This window comes from Branchiostoma lanceolatum, chromosome 4, assembly GCF_035083965.1.
Source record: "Branchiostoma lanceolatum isolate klBraLanc5 chromosome 4, klBraLanc5.hap2, whole genome shotgun sequence".
NCBI classification, from domain to species: Eukaryota; Metazoa; Chordata; class Leptocardii; order Amphioxiformes; family Branchiostomatidae; genus Branchiostoma; species Branchiostoma lanceolatum.
In genome coordinates this window covers 9,783,950-9,805,164 of record NC_089725.1, presented here as the reverse complement: position 1 = coordinate 9,805,164, position 21,215 = coordinate 9,783,950, and the positions used below count along the sequence as shown (strand labels likewise).

Below are 21,215 nucleotides of genomic sequence, written 5' to 3'. Positions count from 1 at the left end.
TTGATGCACAATGTGTATAATCATGAATATACAAGTCATTGATAGCATTGTCTTTGTCAGCAGGGCTTGCCCTTTGTAATACTAGTAGCCACAAGTTAGTTGGGAAGCCCTGGCCATACAAATAAATAAATAAATATGGTAAAAAAGTTTGTATTCGGGTCATGCGATTATAGATACATGTGTTTAACATTTGGGTCATTTCCATATATGTGAAACCTGCAGTCATTGGATTGGCAGTACTGAGAAATATTGTCCTATACATCAGCAACTTGTAAAATAGGAAAAGTTGTTCTTGTCTAGACAGCTGACAAATCTACTTTTAGTAGTTGCAAACAGATAAAAAAACACAAACAGCAGCTTGAAATCACACCATACTTTATTCAGAAGACAGAAAAGATGACAAGTTGACCACTCACACAATACTGGGATTTTTTTATATATTTTGTCCAATGTGGACAACTGTTTCCTTCCAAGGCCACACAAATTTAACTTCTTGTTTAACCAATATTTTATCCAGACAGCCAAAAAACACATTAAATGTTGTCTAGAGAGAGTTACTGGGCTAAGTACTCAATGCCATAGTTTGACGTAAGTCCAAACATGTCCAATTTTTATGCTGAACATTTTACAAATTGGCATTTCATACAATGTTGTGAGGTAAAATAGTGTGTTTTTTTTCTACACACTGCCCTATTTCAATCAGTAATACCTGTGTAGGTACTAGGTGGGGATTCTTGACGGGCAGGGTGCAAAGAAAAAGAGGAATGTGTTTAACAAGAAATTAAATTTGTGAGGCCTAATCTGTTAGTAGTGACACATGCAATAACGTGATCTACTGTAGATTTGCTCCTTTTGTTTTTCGCATGGATTCCTGATAAACACTATTTTATACTTTTTTTCTTGTTTTTTTAAAACCGCACAACAGCATCCATATAGGATATCTGTTCTGTTTTTTGTCTCATTTTGTACTTTTTTTTTGTATTTATCAAAAGGTTTTATTGTACTTTTAGCACCTAACTCCTTCAGAGTCCCACAAAACTATATTCCTGTTTGAAGCTGTTGGCTTCACATCAAAAATCTATAAAAAATAACGTCTACCATTTTTTTGTCCATTGGTTTTATGTACATTCGTTTGAATATGTGACATAATGCAGTTTGCAACTTGAAATCAGTTATGACATGCCAAATTGCCACCATTTCGCACACCTAGTGATTAAAGCGATCACAAAAGTGTCTGTGTATCCAACACTGGAATGTTATTATGGTGATACTTCCCAACACCAGGTAGAGTTCCAAACTCATATCACAATGTAGCCTGGTAGTCTTGTTTCAGTGCAAGCTTTGTGCTCCTCAAATAAAACTTGGTGCATTAGTAGAACACTCTATTCAGACTGACTGACAGTAGTAATAGATCACTCTTAACTTTTTTTTGCAATAGACAATCATGTATACATTTTATACTTTTTTCAAACTTATTTTCAAACTATTTTTCTTTAAGTTGATGGTAGTAATCGCAAGATTTAAATCCACTGTACCTGCAACAGATTGTCTATTAAGACCTGCTCTTAATGCAATTACCTGTACATCAAACCAAAATCATTCTTCAGATACAGCCCACATCATTAACACAAAAACACAGCAGTGAATATGAATAAATCATCTAAATTATGTCAACGCTAGGCATATCTACATTCAGCTCCTATGACCTACTCATCTAGGACATATCCAGCAAGGTAAAATGACAAAATTATGTGAGAATGTAGCTTTCTTGTTGGAAAGTTGGAAAGCCCAAAAGGTAATCTCTGTTGAAGGTGTTTCTGTACTCTTTCTAGGTTTGGCTCCTGGTATGATTGAGCCTTGTGCCTCTGATAATGTACGGTATTGATGTGGTGTCTGTTCATCTGAGTTGGAGGGATTCTAGCCCTTTTCACATCAAATCACAAGTCTACAAATGTATGTACAGATTTCCAAGATCAAAATAACACACTCAAGTGCAATCAAACAAATGACAACAGAACATATCTCTGGATTCATAATACCAGTTCGTGTGTAAGGTACAAGATATTCAAATCAACAAAGACTCAAGTGAACTCCAACAGCAGTCCCAAGCATCAAGTCAGCTGATCAGAAGAGGGCTGCTGATTGGTCGAGAGCAGACATCAGGTCATTGCCCTGCAGGAGGTTGCATGTCTGTATGGGGGCGTTGACCTCCACGTCCGCTCGCGTTAACGGAGGCAGACAATCTACAAGAAGAAAAATAAAGATTAGTCAAACATACTCTCCGTTCTGTGAGTGTTGGCCTTACATTCGTTAGGTTGTGAATTGGATCCTCAGTGGAGTCATACCAAAGACTTAAGGAATGGTACATACTGCTTTCACCGTTTAGCACTTAGCGTTTGGGAATGAGTATGGTAGTTGAACAAATAATGCTACCAGTGGACTAGCCCCCTGCACAAAGACCCAAGGGCTATTGAAACAGAAATTTTCCCTACTATTCTTCATACATATATATATAGCCCAAATTGACATTTACTGCAACTAAAAGTGCTCACATTTTTACTGGACACTTGGTTGATGGATTATATCTTGTGACCTTTGTTGTACTATTTTAGCTCACGGTGGTCTATTCATCAACAGCCTGCCATGTTCCATGTTGGAACATTTTTAGAAAATGGCATCACTCTCAGTACTGGGTAAAAGTTCAAATAACAACTCACCATCATCCAGGGCAAAGTCGTCAAAGTTCAACAGTTTGTAGACGTCAATCTTGTTGGCAGAGCCTCCGCTGGTACTCTGTAGGAAAAGTCACTCTTGTTAGATATGGTGATAACAACAATGTATCCCTACAATAGCAGTAAGGCATACTTAAAATGACAACTATAAAGGTTAGATTGAACAGCCTGCCTGTCTGCTTGGTAAAAATCATACCGAAACTAGCCGAAGCAAAGTTGTGTCCTTTTTCACGTTCCTAATGGATGACAGCAGGCTACAACAGCGGGAAAGCTAATATTTCCCTCCCCACTTTCTGACCAGGTCGTGAATCAAGGAACTGGTGCAATACCAGTGAGAATTTGAGGGGTACATTTAGCACAGTGTAGTAGGCTTTTCAACCTAATCTAAGAAATATTTCCATATACAGAATGTAGATGTGACTTTATTGTCTTAAATGATGAAAACAAAAAACAAAAGACAAGCAATTCCAAAAATCATTATCGTCCTTGACGAGACTCGTATATCGTCCTTGACAATACTGTATTGAATCAAGGCCTTTATGAATACCCTACCTGTGATTTGTCTGGACTGGGTCCTCTGTAGGTACATGTTTGACTGACGTCATCAGACGGCGTGAGAAGGCTCATCAGAATACTGTTGCCGCCTACAACACATACAGAGTACATGCTTTTAACAGGTTGCTACAACATAGGCAGCTGTTCAAATTTTCTGAAATGTGATGGATACACATCAATGGCAGTGTTTAGTGTGAGTGTTCAAAGAGAACACCTTTAAACTGGCACCCGACATAAAGTAAGTAAGTAAGTTCAAAGAGAAGTAATTCAGGTTAATGAATGTGAATGAAACATCAAAAGAGCAGGTTTTTGCCCACGATGTAAGATCAACACGGGGTGATAGAAAGATTCTTTGCAGTATGTAGCTCTTACCGAGATGAGTAGCTCTTAAGGAGAAGAGTTTAATTCAATTTGACATGTCCCAATTTGCAGCTGTGTCCTTTGTCCTCATTTCTGGACAAAGGCTCGATGTACACACAAGTTTTCAGAGTCGACTCTGGGCTGTGTGTGAGGAGCTTTGGGCTGCTCAATTGGAGTTTTCCTACTAGAAAACGCTACTTGAGTGGCCTGGCCGAGGGTTCTTCTTGCACAGTCCTGAGTCGACTCCGAGCCGACTCCAAAATGTGTGTGTAAACTGGGCAAAAAAGACAACCATGAAAATCAGACTTCTATGAACTATAGCCCTCCACAGAGAGATGACGCACCCAGCCTTAAGCTACCAAATCTGAGAGAGACACATGGATACGAGAGTTGTAATCCTTTTTCATTTTAGGAGCAGTCTTACCTTTGACAGGTGGGTCAGGTGCCTTGAGTCGTGCCTTCTTAGCAGGAGGCTGGTCGGTGGTGAACCCTTCAGTTTTGTCCCCTCTGTCTGGCTGCTGTCTGATCTGCTGCGGGGCCGCTGAGTTGATGTCTTCATCTAGTTTCTTCCTCTTACTGCCCAGGGCAAAGGTCAGCTTTCCAATGGGACCGTGCTTTCCTGGTGTGTTTGCGCCGCCTCCGGTGTCTGGTCTGGTCATGCCTGATATGTTTCTGTAAGGTGGCAAGGTGGTCTCGTGGTTAGGGTTAACGTTGTTGACTTAAAATCCAAAGGTTCTGGGTTTGAATCCCTAGCAGGCCCCAATGCTGGACCCTTGAGAAAAGCACTTTCCTCTCTCGACTAAGGTGAAATTGAGTACCTAGCTTTGAATGGGACGAAAGCCTGAGGCCCAGTGTTTGGCCACAACTCAAGCACACAAAAGAAACACACTTATTGAAAAGAGTATATGGTCTTATGTCCGGTCTTACGCAGCTTACTGGTGTATTTTACATTTTACGAAACAAAACAAAAAGATTGAAATTGAAAGAGATAGCAGAGGTATAAGCATAATCATAAGCAAATAATTGAAAAGTGTTAGTTGACAAGAATGTCATCTTTGATCATTAATGTCAAAATTGCCAAAAGCAAATGTATGGCGCAATACCTATTTAGCTGTTGGCCTGTGATGTTGCCTCCATGGTCTGTTTGTATTGGCTGGTGCATGGGGGAGACCTTGGCCACTCGGAGGTGTCTACCGTTCATGGTCATCATCTGCGGGGAGGCGTACGCCGCAAACGGGAGGTCCCGTGCACCGGAGCAGCTGTTCTTACTCGGCGCAGCGTTTTGCATCTGCATATGACAACATCAGAGAGAAAGACAGTGTAAGAAACAGCCTAGAACACCTGCTATGCTACAGGACAAGCTGTGACAAAGAAATCTGCATTTGATAGATTTCATGATATTGGCACAAAGTGAGACCATTATAATGGCTTCAGAGGAGGAATGTTGTCATACACAGTTGCTGTTGCAATCAAACTAAAGCATACCTCCTTGCTCTGTTAACCATGCATCGAATCTCTGCCCAATATCAAAGTGACAGAAATTCAACTTCATTATAATTTTGCTTCAATCTAAAAAGTCTTTGTGGACGGGCTCAAAAAGGCATTTCAAAGTTTATCTTTTAAGTACCAGGCTTACATTCATCCTCTTAGGGATCCAAAATTAGGAAGAAAGTTTATTTTCTGTTGTGATCTTTTAGACAGCTGTGACATTCGGAATGTGCTTTTCTGACCTTTGGCCACATGCCCACTGCAACCAAGGGGCCAAAGTCGTTCAGTGGCAGGCATTACATTAATAGCCTATTTTAAGGAATATACAGCACTTTAGAAGATCACTGTAGCACTCCAAGAATTCAATGTAGCAGTCTCAAGTTGCAAAGACCATTTGACATTCAAACCATACATATAAAAAGGTTGTGCAATGCATTTACATTTTGTGGACATTCAAATGCATCAACACTTACGTTTATATGAAGTGTCATTGTTTCACAGAAGCAGTGTACAACAATATATACAATCTTTCTTGACACAGCGACTTTCGTAAGGTCTACTACATCTATACATAAATACATACATACATACATACAAACGAATAGGTGCATACAAATGAGTTTGATTACACACAATCATATGGGACACAGCAACATATCGAAATTTAACATGTCGTATACTATATATAACTGTGTCACAGAGACAATATTAATGCCATTGAGTTGGAAAGCACTTAGAGGTTTGCAGACAGAAACACGGCAGGCATACATATTTCAGCCACTAAGACAGAAGGGCAAAGGCTAATGCACCAAGTCTGGAACCATCCAGGGGAGCTTGGCTGACGCCCAAGGGGACATACTTCTGTGTCACTTCTGCACACAAGAGGGCAAAAACAACAACGTGGGGAGGCATGGAACTTCATGCTTGGGGTGCAAACCTCCTGAGGACTTCTAATTTGATTAACAAACTCACAAATCAACAGTGTACACACAAACTTGGCACCAACCTCACCCTATCAAGCTCTTGGAAAGGAAGGAACGAGACAGATTTACACAAGAACGAACCATCTGTTTAACACCCTACACCAACGACGGCCAGGAGGAAAGCAAGCACAAACAACAGTCAAGGAGCTGCAGCGTCAGAAATGTTTCCCCTCATAGAAAAGCCTTGCGACTTACATGTACAGTGTAGTTACCACACAGAAACTTACGCCATCAATGACAAGTCACAAAGCACGTAGAAAAGTTACACACACAGCTAGTACAGGTGAGACAGCAGGGCACTGTATTAGGAAGCAAAGGTGACCCTGATCCAACAGATTTGTAATTTTTTGTTGTGGCTACCTGTCTTGGTGTCATGTTGGCATATGGGTTGTTGTCTGATCTGGCCGATACCACTGACTGCCCCCTGCCTGTCTCGAGAAGGGATGCCAGAACGGTGTTGTCGGGAGGTTCCAATGGCATCTGGTGGGCTGGGATGTATGGAGCTCGATAGCTCAGTTCTTCAGCTGTCAGAGGTCGCTACCAACAAAAATGCCATGTAGCTATTAAATGACTAGTTCAAATTCTTTTCTATTCTTCATACATCCCTGTCCAATGGTGTAAGAGATTTGCTTTCTTATCGGTAGATAAGATTGATACATTAAATGCCTTACAATGTCACAAGCTTATCAAAAACGTTCTAATTAAAATAGAAGGTTACAGCAACTAATCTGGACAGTCATCTTGTACTCTTTAATTCAAAGGAAGGTTAGAGCAATGAATTTTGGAGGTGACCTAATTTTCAGTAATATATAGCCTTATACAGACTGACAAGGTGACCTGCCCTGCTAGTCATTTTGAGGTTTACACCCTTCTTTCTAAAGTAAACATGTTATTGAGAAGAGACATCAATTCACTAGTCAACGTCATTAGCACCATTTTCTAGGACTGCGTCATCACTGCAGGCAATGACATTAGGCTACAAAGCTGTCACTGGTCCGTAAGTAATGGGAGTGAACAGCCAAAAACATGGCTCAACTTCTGTCGTCACATTCCATATGACCTCAACACATAGCAGCACGTCTAAAGCACAGCCTACCAAACAAGGACAGTCGGCATTTGGCTGTTTGTTATTATTGCACATAAAGTCTGACTTGACAGCTTGAAAAAACAAAGCTTGGATAGAAAATCTGATTGCCAGCAATTTTTTCTTTTCTGTCTATAAAAATCTATACAAGAACACAAAATTATCTCCTTGGAAACAACTCAATCATATTGGATGGTTGCCCAACTCTTGCAGTATCTTAGCATTTACATGTAGTATGTGACAGCTGTTGTTTGGTTGAAGTTTGCTTGAGGATGATTCAAGGGACATTACAGCAATTAAGAGGACTGGGTCCAGGTTTGAATCTGATGCAAGAAGACAAAGCTGAAAAAGTACAATTAATGCTCACCTTATCCAGTTTACAGGCTGATCTTGCATGTATGTTGGTCTGAATAGGCTGCCCCGTGTCCAACGCTAGGCTGGGGCTGATGGCAGTCAGGTCAGGACTGCTGCTTGTTCTCATTCCCAGAGCACTGTCCTGCTGCTGCTTGGTGGTGGCTGGTCTTGTTCCCGGGGCAGTGTCCTTCTGCTGCTCAATCTCTGTCAGGTTATTGTTACTGGTTGTTCGCAGACCCATCAGTTGGTCCATGAAGTCCAAGTCACCGTTAGGAATCTGTTGCAATTCTGTCTCTGTATCGTCACTCAACGGCTGTGGGATGGTAAGAAAACAGATTGTTATGCTCACTTCTTACCTTTTTCCTCAGTCCAGCAGATTTCAATTTTAAAAACTTTTGTCAAATCAAATCAAAATGTTAGATTAAAGAAACAGTTTTAAAAACTTTGCTTATGGTATTTTTTGGGGGTCTTTTTTTAAGGTGCAAGATACAAGGCTGGAAAGCATTGTCTTTTCTGCTAAAAGTGTCCCTAACATTACATATCCTTGGTGGGACTTGTTCGTCTGTTTATTCGTTCAGACTCTTAAAGTGCCTAGTGGCACATTGGGCAGCAAGTTTCCTTAGTGTTTCAGTAGCAGGGTATATTTTTACAGCGAGGGGTTGCTAACCTTTCCCTTGGTGTAACTAAAATTTGCAAATAGTAGTAGCATCCAGTATTTTGATTAAACTGCTGCCGGGGTCCCTGACACAGGGGTGGGCAGCAGCCAACCAAAGAGGAGAAGTTCTCACCGTTAACACAGGTGTTAATGCAGGTGGGGGACTGCTGTCTGAAGAGCTGAAGGGTGATAGGAGTGGTTTGGGGTCCCGCAGCAGACTGAAGGTCTCCTTGTCCGAAGAACCAAAGTTGCAGTACTGGGACGACTGCTGGTTGCCGAACAGGTCTTCTTGTCCGAAGCCCGTGTCGAGAGGAGTCTTCTCAAAGCTGTCATCGGGGAGGCTGGACGAGCCAAACAGCACATCTGCAGGGGCACATGCACAACACTTTGACTTCCCTGGTCCGTAACAGACACAGAGAGAAGTCCTATAGATTAAACAAAATAAGTACACCAACACAAGTTATACCCCCTACAAAACCAAGCTCCTTTTCAATGTAACATTGTTTGCTTCCAGAACCTCAAAAGGTTTGTGTCATGTCATTGTCTATAGATGATGTCCACAATCTATGGTGGCATTGGATGGATCCTTCCCCATCTGTAGCTACCATCTCGTCATCTTGTTGTCCCTCATACCACCACAACTTTTCTCAGCAATGGGAGTTTTTTTTCCTGTCAAATGAACCAACATGCTTTTTTTTTCAATGGTCATGACAGATTTCAATTAGGAGTGATTTAAGAGAACTTCTACACAATTCAAGTATAATGGGCAATCTGGTTTCTGATAGCTGTTACTAAAGGCTTAACTACCAGGGCTCAAAATGCATTTTCATGAAAATAGGTGCACGGGTGCTCCTTACTTAAAAATCAAGGTGCAAAGATAAAATTTTGGAGACACAACATACAATAAAGTAGAAGTCAGTAAAACCTAATTACAATTTTGAGATTTGAAAAATTGCAATGAACACAAATTCTATAGCTATCTTCGAAATTCCAAACAAGGAATGCACCAAAGGTTTTTTTATCATTTTTTTCTGACAATTAATTTGCTGTATACCAGCTGCTCCAGTTTTGCGGTGCACTTTTCTACTAGTACACTGTACAAGGATGTTGAACACTTTAACAGATAATAACCTTGGTTCTCAAATCTCTTGTGAACATTTATCTACAATGTAAGCTGCCTTCATACAGCATATTGCATGAAGCTTTACATGAGCAATTTGGTACCATTTATGGCATTATCTAGCTGTTCATTTGCATGCCATGCTTGCAATGTCTATCACAATAGCAAGTTTTCTCAAATTTGACCGCAAGGGGAAGTGACAAGGCAGTATGAAGGACATGGTGAACACGGACCGGTGGTGACCGGTTTATCCTGGTAGCTACCTGGCGACGGGAAGCCCAGCGGGATCATGGCGTCTCCCGCTGCCGGCGCCACTCGCGTCAGATCCTCCGGGCTGTCACGCAGAGCTGTGGACATAGCATGGCGAAATACGTTGTTCATGGGGGGCAATCAGACATACTATCTTCAAGCTCTTCTTGTTTCCTATTACTATTAGTACATGTTGTCACTTATACTTGGAGTTATATAACATATAACAGTTTGCAAAAAAATAACAGACAAGTATGTTTTACGTATATAGAGTAGAGTAGAGTAGAGTAGTATAAATCAAGGATACCATGAAATTGACCTATTCGCTTATGAACTGCGTTGAGGTTCTGGTACTGAATTTCCTTTAATAGCATGTGCTGCCTACTTATCTGACAAATAAGACCATGGGATCAAGACTTCAAGCAATTGCACAATATAAACAAAGGCACAAAACAATATATTTCCCCCTCTCGCAATGTATATCTAGAACTGCTGACGTTAAAAGAGGTGAACAAGTAACAATCTATGCATACGCCCTGAATTCAGTGCCTCCTTCTAGGAATTTTCAGTTCTGACCTATTTATTGCCCTAGATTTACGACAAGAATATTTAAGGTAAGCTCTTCTTCCTTGTTATTCCAGATTTAGATCAGAACGTTAGGTAAGTCTGCCGTCTTTGATTTCCAGATCTACCAACCAGAATGTTAGGTAAGCTTGTCATCCTTGTTATTCACGAGGCCTTGACACATTGCACAGCTCGTGTGCATACATTTTGTACATCTCATTACCCTGGATACAGGCACATAATTTGAGCGCGTGCATGTGTGGCGGTGGGTAAAAGTACACGTGAGTACGATCTGCTGACCTTGCTCTCCGTCCCAGAAGAACCCAGGCTCCATGTCCGGAGTCTTCTTGCTGAAGATGGTGTCTGTGGCCTGGGTGAAGCTGGGGAGGCAGCTGGACTGGATGTCTTCAGGTTCAATCTTCTCCACCTTGGGGAATTTCTTCTGGCTGGCTTGTTCGCTCGACAACACACTGTCCTCTTCCTCAATGTCACTGGAGGAAAACGAACACAAAGGAAAAATGAGTCTTTCCTTAGAAACTAGCAACCGGGCTGTCTCCATCTTTTAAAATTTTTTAATCCCACTCATCGTTTAGGAGTCCATGTTGTTAATTTTCACTGTTATTGTTAAATCTGTTGTTTCAAGCTTACGAAAATACATTTTCTTCAATTGTATGTCATGACGTTTAGATTTTTTGGACGGATGGGGTGAAATTTTTGAATGTCCCTACAAGCAAATTTTTATCCCAGAACAGAGAGATGAGTCCTGGAGACAGCTCTGCTAGCAACTGATCTTCGAAACTTACAACATAGACTGAAAAAAAGAATTGAGCACAATGCAAGTCCTTGGAGAAAAAAAAGACCTTCAACACAGCTTACCTGATGACATAGTTGACACACACGATGCACTGTGGCTTCTCCGTCCTGTTGTTGTAGATGATGGTGGCCTGGGTCTCCACCCACGCGTAACCGCTCCGTCGCGCCAACAGACGGTACTGTCCCGTTGTCACCTGTCCCTTCTGGTACACTGTCAACAGAAGCAAGGGAAAAGAACTGTCAACTTTTGATAAAAGGCCAAAAGGAACAATGTAACTTGTAAAGAAATGCAAATTGTGATTTATTTCTAAATTAGTAACATGACTTTTCCCAAACCAGCGGATGTGCATCCAAATTCAAATTGGCTTATCAGAACAGCAAAATTCATGCAAACAGTTAAGTTGTCAATCAAAGCATAGGCAGTAGTAAGAATGTGGAGGAAATGTGTGTTAAAATCACAGGTAAACTCACAGCATCTATGCATCCGCTCCAAGCGTTCGGCGTCCAATGCGTGGCAATAGTCGTATACCCCCTTCCCCAACAGGCTGGCTGGTTCGTGTCCCAGCAGCTCGGTGATTCTGTGACAACAACATCATGGGCAGGTTGGACAGGGAATCACACATCAGACAGACCACCAATCATCAATCTTGAGACGAAAGTGTAGGGGAGATGTCCTTTCAGATAACCCCTTTTAAGATTATTACATGGAACTTTCCTCAGAACATAAAGCTGGATAGTTTCCAACCAAGATGTAATAAATTTTGCCTAAAAATGTCAAACTATGAAAGGTCACATTATCCCAATCTTTCTTCTTTCACTTAGGCCTTCTGAGAATGGTACACGTACATGCACGAACACACGTACGTCACAAGTCCTGTTCAGAAAACCACAGGAAATCCAGGCCCCACCCACAAGTGTTACAAATCCCAAAGTTCACATCACATTGACAGCTAATGCATGACTTATTGCAAGGTTCACTCTTACCATTTCTAAAAGCACATAGATGTTTACACACTTTGTGAGCTCAAGAGCACAGCTGTGTTTCTTCCTGCAACAAGCTATTACTTTATCTTATCAAGTGAAATGTCTTCCTGTCAATGACAAAATGCGTTCTTAAGGTTCTAGCTAGGTCATGAACAAGGATATCCCTGCAAGCAATGTAGTGTGTATAATTGCAGCCACACCCTCTTGTAAAGAGATATCTCAAAACCACAGAACCGAAAAATTATAGGGGCTTTTCGTCTTCCTCTGCTTCCAAAAAAGAAGCCAAACCCAACTTGTCTAGATGTAGCCGACACTAGTATTTAAATTAGTCTGCTGTTACAACAATGTCAATCACTGACCTTCTCACATGTATGTTTCCTGTGTCTCCACCACATGTATGCGTACCAAGTCCATGTATGGACTCGCAGTTAGGCTTCCGGCACAAACTTTCACCTGAACTTTGTAAACGTCCCTACCTTTCGTCACAGTAGGTGAACTTCATGTCCATGCTGTGTCTGCTGAGGAAGGTCTTGCAGTCGAGCGGAAACTCGATGTTTGAGGGGTGGGGGATGGGCTCTCCTACAGCGACAAGGCACAAAAGTGGCGGCTCTTTGCACCCCAAGGAGTTGACGTGGCTGTTGTTGTAAGACTTGAGGTAGCCCTGGCAGTGGATAACCTGGGTGAATGGAATCGAGAAAGGCTTTACTCCCCTTGAATGCATAACTGTAAACTGACACCCTTTTTAGTTAACATTCCACACAATAAGGTGTGATTTTTTTTCCATTTTCAATTTTCAGGAAACATAAAACGTATTTACAATTCCAGATAATTTTCAACAAGTCTAAGTGTTTACATATCTTACAATCTTCCGGCCATTACAGACTAAAACTTGTACAAGATTGACGAAAAATACAAGTAAAGCAATAACTGTACAAAGACCTATTTTTAAAAAAAGCCCTAGCAACAACCATGTCCAGATGTAACAGGTGCGACCATTAAATCATCTAAGCCTTCCACGAAAGCCTGCTGTCTAATCTCCTTACGCTCTGGCTCACTTCATCCATTAATGGCTTTATGATCAGTTATGAAGAGGCAAAATGAGTTTCAAATGCTTCTGGCAATCTTCTCACTTCAAAGGTGTATATCATTCACTGACGCCACTGCCTACTTTTGCTGATGGCATTACTCATTTGTACGTTCAAAGGGACACCATCTAATCTATAAACTTTCCATTTAGCGCTAGTGGGCGAGATATGATCAAACAATGGGATTTGATTACTGTAAAGTAAATGCGCGGACATGCACCCTTTCCTGATTGACGTTAAGAGACGATCCCGCATGGTTTGTATCTAAAACAAGACTAATGTTTGGCATCTAGAGGGGATCAGAGGACTAAAGTCTTAGGCAGGGACATACGCTACATAAACTGGGGATCATGTTTCCACCTAGCATGCATGTATTAATGATAATCCTTAGAAGCCCTTTTAATGGTGGGCCTTGTTGGCTATCCCGAAGGTTACAGCATTTGGCTCGGTCTCTGCCCTTTCTGTCATTCTTTAACGAATAAAATACCAATTTGAAACATTAGCGGCGTAATGGAAGATGCATCTATGACAACTATTCTTCCAAGACCTTGTGAAAAATGTGTCCAAATCGTAAACGGAAATGATGCAACCCTGGTACATGTACAGTACTTGAAAAAAAACTGTTTGCTAGTATCTACAACACTACTTCCTGTATACGTCTGGGCAGATAGATCAATTTACATTTACGCACAACAACGTTTTCCTTCTATGTAGCTTAATCTCGAGTGGGCACGCTGAAAAACAGCAATGTCAAAAAACCTTTGCCACGTCCATAAAAGCAGTGGAATTTACTCACTTTGTAAGTGGCTGACTTGAGATTGACGTTCCTACCCTTGCTGGTTAGTGTGCATTTCATCCGCATGAAGAAAGAACAGGCCTTGTTTTTAGTGTACCCTGCAAAAAAAAAAAATAAGTTGTCAAATTAAATGCACATACGTACTTCAAAACAAGCTAAACATGAGCACAGGAAACTCTATTCCCGAGGAAAGGTTATGAATATCATTTCTTATTAATAATAGAGCACAAAAGAACAAAAAGTTTTGCTCACCATTTTTGGTGCACAGCACATCCCTGATCTCTTCGTGGTCACAAGGGTGGGTGAAGTCATAGATGCTGTGCCCAGTCAGCTCCAACTGGAAGTAAAAAAAAAACATTCAGCACTTCTCGTCAATCGCGGTCCTAGATAACCAAACTCTGTGTCATCTTCATCACGATAATCATCCAAAGAACAAAAGAAGCATTGTTCCTCACCTGTGTCAGCCCCAGGTATTTGCAGACATTCTCCGACAGGTACAAGATGTCCCCCTCGTCGGACAGGCTCAACACAAATCCTTCCATTGCCTGAACAAATACACAAAGCAAAGGGCAAAGTCACCGTAATTCACAGTTATAGTTACGTGCAATCACTTGAGACTTCTTCCATAAACATAGACTTTGTTCTAGCTTAGATACCACCTTATCAATAGACTTATCCATGCATAATAAGCCAAGCTGACATTCACCTTGTCTTGGGTACACACCGTACCAGGCACCTGAGGGTGAATGACCCCAAAGGTTGTTTTGATAACATATATGATATACCCACAGATCTGAATAGAGGAATGCGTCGTTACAATGACACAAAGCTTCCTCTTCCGTAACACCAACTACGCACTTGGCATCTCCATGGAAGTCGAGAATGAAAATAAGTGTCACTAGATAAACATTCGTTTCAGGAAAAATATTTGGTCTTTTCCGCATATCTGAGGAAACATCAGGTAAGTCAAGGTCACGGTCGGTCATTCTAGAAGAGTCACTGCCTCTTTCTACAAAAACATGATCTTATGACGCACATAGAGATCCCCAGGGAACCCACCCATTGTAAATGCTGCATTCTGCATACAATGAACAGTACACTTGATTTATGGGGTTAAACCCCTGTCCATTAGACAATGAGCTGTACCAAATAGCTTTGACTTGGCATGCGCATGACTCAGCAAATCACAAGGCATGTAACATGATATCGTAACGCTGCACGTACTCACCTTCAAGTACTGGTCGCTCATTTGTTGGTCTGTGGACGACTCCACCTTGACGACCTCTGAGTCTGAAAGAGATTGTGTAACAGGTGTTAAGTTCATTGGCCTGCAGAAGAATATTTACTTTGTGTGACAAGATTTATGACTTTGCGTACACCAATATGAGGTTACTTCCGCCCGTAGGTCTAAAGACAACTGAACCGGTTCGGAACTGGTTCGGATTATTTGAACCGCACTGAGTGTAAAGTGGGTCTATGAGAGGTCACCTGAGTTCGCGCCGAATGGAAGCCCCTCCAGACCCTTGTGATCTAGCCCTCGCAATTCAGCCACTGGCTGCAAAGACAGAGTAGTCGGCTCACCCAAGAATGAATAATAAATAAGGCTCCTACCTGCAAAGATCATCCTTGTCTTGAGGTAACTGATGGCCAGCCTCATGATGGAAGCTTTGTCGAGCTGGGCGCTCTTGCTGTGTGCTAAAGGTAGCTGGTGGGCGAGGTCGTAGAAAATCTCCGTCTCCTTTGTGCGACGAACTCGCGCTGCATCGCGAGACTTCTCCTTGCGCTTCTCCGAATTCCTGTTGAACCAAGACAGACTCTTTTGAGTGAATGTTCTCTCCATAAGAAGTAAGAAGCTCTTTCTTTCTAGAGTGGTACCCAAACATTTGTAGCTGCCAAGTCTCTTTCTTCCTCTTTTGCGAACAGCATACAAGACTCTAATTAGGTTCAGATTCAGGGTACTTTCTATGTTAACGTTCAAGGTCATCCGGAAGAAGTCCAGCTGTTACGGTACATCAAAATCATTTCTTCAAGTTCAACCCCTTGTTATATTGACCCTCCAGACATTACACTAACTTAACATCTGTTGTTTTAAATCTGCATATGTCTACTTTATCAAACCTGTCTATACACAATGTATGTCTATAGATCTCATGCCCATTGCTGTTGTCTGTACAGATCGTCCGACAGGACGTAAAAGACTATGACGATGACCCAATCTAATCAGCACTATAGGCCATGCACCCATAGGGTAGTCAGATATAAATCAAAGTCCTCATAACATTTCTAGGTCACCGTATGTCCCATAGATAGCTTGGCTTTCTATATACATAACGGACTGACCTTCAATACCACAACCATAAACTGAAAATATTCTCGTATCTCACCATAACCACACAAGCACATGTATACTGGGGCTTAATATAAACAAGACTAAACTGTCTGTCTCTCAAAACTAGGTGAGCAACCTACAGTACTGGTGACTGACTGACTGTTTGAGACTTGTGCACAGCTTGTGTGCCTGTCCCTGAGAACATGCCTGTTCCTATAACTGGGTCAGGGCGTCCGTCAGGCTATATTTGAGTTTTCCAATGTGACCTTGGAACACAAGATACCTAGTGCAGAAAAGGCTGCCTATTTATAGAGAATGTTGTCCAACCATTGCTGCCATTTGGCATACTAATGTGCTACTTTAGGATGCAAAAAAAACAACTTCTAAGTGCTTTAGACCCTTAAATACAAGTTTACAAAACACCATGGCATAAGGCTGGCAACATGACAATAACATGGATTTAAGTTCTTTTCAAAAACTTCCCCAGAGAAAAATTAGAATTCAACTTCTAATGACAAAAGTTAAAATAATATATCCTTCCAGAATCTAATAGTGTCTTGTTGTGACTAACAATAACTGTGGAAGCAATAATTTGTAGCAGGGATTTCTACATCATAGTACATGTTGAGTATTTCACATACATGAGCCAAATGCTATAACAAAGTACCCTGAAGAACCTTCACAGTTGATTTAAGAATGCAGAGTGAAAAATAATAATTCTTTGGAAAAGATGTTGTCATAATCCAGTCCGAGACAATGAACTAGACAAACCATGCTACGGCCGCGTGGCGCGTTGGATACACCCGATCCCTCGATCTCGGAAGTTAAGCAACGCGCGGTCCGGACAGTGCTTGGATGGGAGACCAACCAAGGACGTCCGGATTGCTGTAGCCTCACGAAGCTTTCCACGAAATCGTCTTCCGGGAGGGACGTAAAACGGGGGTCCCGTGCTCGAGGAGGTGCCTCGAACACGTTAAACAGCCTCATTACCCTACACATTGGGTACCTGCCTGTGGCACTGGCTGCAAATACACCTGATATTATATATTAAGAAACAAACAGGAAATACTACAACAAGCGACACATTCTCTCAAAATTTTTGTCATCCAAAAATATCATTGTGCACATTTTAATATAATAGTACAACTCAAAGTAAACCACAAATGCTCAAAGGTCAAAGAACAGCTGTAATTAATAGTTGATAACCAAAATCTATCGTTGGCGTTGCGACAAAAATGAACTTTGTGATCAAACTACATAAAAATATACATGACCCAAAATTCACTCTCCATGTTTTTCTCAACCAGAAAACGTCAGAACAATTCCTGAAGTTTTGTCGCTTTTTTCAAAATAAACCACAAACGTCCAAAGGTCAAACAAAATCTGTATTTAATAGTGTTGATAAACAAAATATATCTGTGGCGTTTCGACAAAAATTATCGTTTAAGATCTAGACTTTAGACCCAACTTTTCCCAGACCCGCCCCCACTTATATAAAGCAAAATTATAATGTCTCTTTTAGAATTAGAGTGAGAAAAAATCCAAACGAGAAACAAAAAAATCGTCTCTTAACTAGGTTAAAGACAATATGATATTTTATATTGCAGTGTTACTCAAGTTTGCGCTATAAAAAGTCTGCAGCGACGGCCACGTTCAAGGCTAAACGTCTAGGGTCAACAAAAAAGACGAGACAAAAAAACATGGCGGACAAAAAAATCTACAACGGCGTAGACAAAATTAAAAAGAAACGCTTACCTTCGCTTTGGTCTGGTCAGCGTCGACATGGTTATCCACAAAAAGGTGTTCTGCTGTTCCTGTAAGACGCAGGGAAAAGTTTCCGTGAGGGATCTGTCTGTGTAGTCTCAGTACACTGCCGAGGACGTTACACAGTTCAGACCTAACGCTGGTACTCTGGCTGCAGCCGCACAGAACTGGACTGGAAGGAGATCTCTGCTCGTGACGTCAGTCCCAGCAGTTTCAAGACTGCCCATGACGCAGGAGACCCATACTCAAAGTATTTTGACTACTCTCCGCGGCAGCAGAAGCAGGGGAGTCGTTCCGGCTGGTTTTTGACGTGTTTTTAGGCATTCTTGTCGGGCTTTCTACTTTACAAACCAGGAGACATATTCTTAAAAAAATGACAAAGCAGAAAGCCCGTCAAAAACCAGCCGGAACCCCTCCTCTGCTTGGAGTTGGAGAGTGTATTTTGACTACAACCCTCTATCAAGGATGTCTACTAAACCTCCTTGCCACTTTTAAAGTTTGGGAGAATCTTTAAAGGAAAAAACATTTTGATATAAATTGATCAGTATTAAACCTTGATATAACATTTATGTAGAGGAAGTTTGGGGGGGGGGATTTTAAAAGCCAATACGTTTGAATATAAATTGATCAGTAGTAAACCTTGATATAACATTTACATAGAGGAACAGGAAAACAGAAAAAACACTGACCGTGAGACGGTATTTATTTGATACGCAATCATAAGTGATAATCGTAATGTTTTCCTGTCTGCCCAGTTTCCTGACGGCTGACCAGATCGATATTTGATCTTCAATAAAAAATGTTTGCTTTTCTTCAAAAGTAAAAGAAATAATGATAATGTTAGCTTACTATATTACTAAAACGACTTAATCTTTTTTACTTCTTATCTTTTCCACACGAAACTCAATAGCTACACCCTTAAAGTCTAAAAAAACAACATACAGAGCAGAGGTATAGCGTCAAATCAAGGAGATTCTAAAAAACATTTGATAGAACCTCCTTGGTTCAATGCCTCTGACTAAAATGAACAAAGTGTTCATCTTCATCAGTTTCTATCCTTATTTAGCAATCGCTGAAGACGGGAACCTTGAAACAGTTTCCTCTACCACGCGATTGGTCGAGTGACGTCAAGAGGTAAGAGGTCAACGTTCCTGAGCACAGATGGACTGGGGTCAGCGTTCTCCAGAACAGCTCAAAACTCTTCCGTCACATTGACCTTCAGTTTGGTGGTTATTTGCATATTTCTGGTTAATCAACAACCTTGCCAGAATCCCCGGGAAATTTCTAACAGACCAGAGATAGTTTTTACTCCATATTGAATTCTGTACGACTACACTCCTTGCAAAAAATGTTGCCTGGAGAACATTCTAGAAGCGCAGTCATGTGAGACAAGTTCACTCGCGGTCATAGATCGTTCGCATAGCCTTGTGCATGATATCAGTTCGCTTTGAACCATAGTACAACTGACACAGAAATTCGGGCTGGTAGCAAAAACTCAAAGCATTCAGAGCTACTGTTCATACCAAATAGTTTGAAGCATTCCTTGTAACATTGAAAGGGATATTATTCAATATTATTATTATTACACGAAATCATTGAAAGGGGTATTATTCGCGATTGATTTACTGTGTTTAATAGAAGGAAGCGGGCGGAAATTAATAAGCTGAAATAGGGTATAGGCGAGCTTGATGCGCTCGCTTACCAATACTCAGAAAGAAAGAAAAAATAGATAATTTGAACTTTTGAACAATTTCAGATGTACAATTAGATTTCAAACAGATCATTGGTATGGCATTTCTGTTTCGATTGACGTCTGACACTTGATTAACAGAAACGGCAACGTCATATCTTTCTTTGAAGACTGCACCTAAGCTGATATATATATATATATATATAGCTGCCGGTGAATTTTGTCCAAAACGAGAGCCATCAAAACTTGGCAGCAATAAAGCAACAAAACAAACAGCAGTGCTACGTAGCTAGAAAGGTAACATTTTCAAGCATATACATAATGTTTAACACATTCGATATGCATGGTGACCCCCCCCCCCCCCCCCCTCTTTATCCTGCCACTTGCTACACACTGTAACAGAAAATCACAGGGAGTCTAGACAGACGCCTGGTCCTGGTCATTGACCTTGGAGAAACGGAGAAAAAATGTATCCCTTCCGTGAATGTAAACATAATTATTGAGGAAACTGGCTATCATAAAAATACCTGCATAGGGGCCTTCTATGGAGGCTAAGCTAAACAATAATAGATTTCAGTCTAAGTAAAAAAAAAATGAACACCCAGCAAATGTGAAGAGAATGGGGACCGAAGAAACGACACATTTTTTGCAAATTCAGCATTTTACCAAAACTCTACCAAAATGCATAAATCCTCAATGAATATTCAGCAATATCATGATAAAATGTTTCTACCTGTTTATGTAGCTGTACAGAGAAGACTTGTTGCACCAACCTCCGGAACGTTGCTACACCTGAAATCAATTAATAAAATTTCCTTGCTGAAATCAAGGAGGTTCAATCAAATTGTTCGAACCCCGGCCTTCCGTTGGCAACCACGGCGGCTAGCTTTTCAATTCTGTCGGGTGCTGGTTTCCTTCCTTTTCAACATCATTGCTCAATCGCTAAACGCGGAAATCGTTAAATATTGTTGAACCAAGGACATTAACGTTATGTATTGTCCTTGGTTGAACCTATCAGTACAGTCCATCCGAGTGACGTCGAGGCAAATTTCCGTATCGCGTATACGGTCGTAACGTAGGCCTTTTGAAACAGCCGTCGCTTTTTTACGTGTTTTACCACGCTCCGTCCATATAGTGATGTTTCGTGGCGTAGTTGGTTACAGCTTCCAGGCCACCATATTCTTAGCAACGCCGTTACTAAGGAAACGCTTGTCGCACGGAAATTTGGATGAACCTTCATCTGTCTTTCACTCTTTGACAGATTGATTCACCTGATTGGCTTCTTTTTATCAAAATTGCGTTGGATGTACAAGTCACAACCGGAGGTGCTCTTCATATGATCCATTTTCTGTGGGGGTTTTACAACTTCCTGCCGGTTTTGCCCGGTCAACGTCCTGGAGGACAGCTTCTCGATTTTCAACTCAATTCTGACAAGCTGGAAAATGACCATGACGGTCATGATGCCCTCTTCCGTCGCGCCACGTAAAGCTGGCCAATAAACCTGCCGGTCGTTTCCAACCAGCTGTGCATAAATCACATTTGCTGTTTGACAATGATATCTAGGTTCTGTTCAGAGAATAACTTAATAAATGGCTATATTTTCCACCCTT

General features: G+C 41.2%; 1 protein-coding gene across 2 annotated transcripts; it reads right to left on the bottom strand.

Annotated features, from left to right (window-relative positions):
- Positions 1–358: 358 nt before the first annotated feature.
- Positions 359–18,101, bottom strand: LOC136432497 (hypoxia-inducible factor 1-alpha-like). Of its 2 annotated transcripts, XM_066423813.1 has the most exons (19): positions 17,907–18,101; positions 15,434–15,618; positions 15,051–15,112; positions 14,278–14,367; positions 14,075–14,159; positions 13,823–13,920; positions 12,418–12,617; positions 11,429–11,535; positions 11,021–11,168; positions 10,445–10,635; positions 9,595–9,678; positions 8,345–8,574; positions 7,570–7,869; positions 6,479–6,655; positions 4,751–4,935; positions 4,072–4,319; positions 3,285–3,376; positions 2,718–2,793; positions 359–2,243 (listed from the first exon to the last, which is right to left on the bottom strand). In XM_066423813.1, exons 1-19 carry the CDS (start codon positions 17,933–17,935, stop codon positions 2,125–2,127), a joined length of 2,706 nt encoding a protein of 901 aa, XP_066279910.1. In that variant the 5' UTR covers positions 17,936–18,101; the 3' UTR covers positions 359–2,124. The 2 variants fall into 2 exon arrangements, with proteins under 2 accessions (XP_066279910.1, XP_066279911.1); XM_066423814.1 differs by lacking the exon at positions 6,479–6,655.
- Between the last annotated feature and the right edge of the window lie 3,114 nt (positions 18,102–21,215).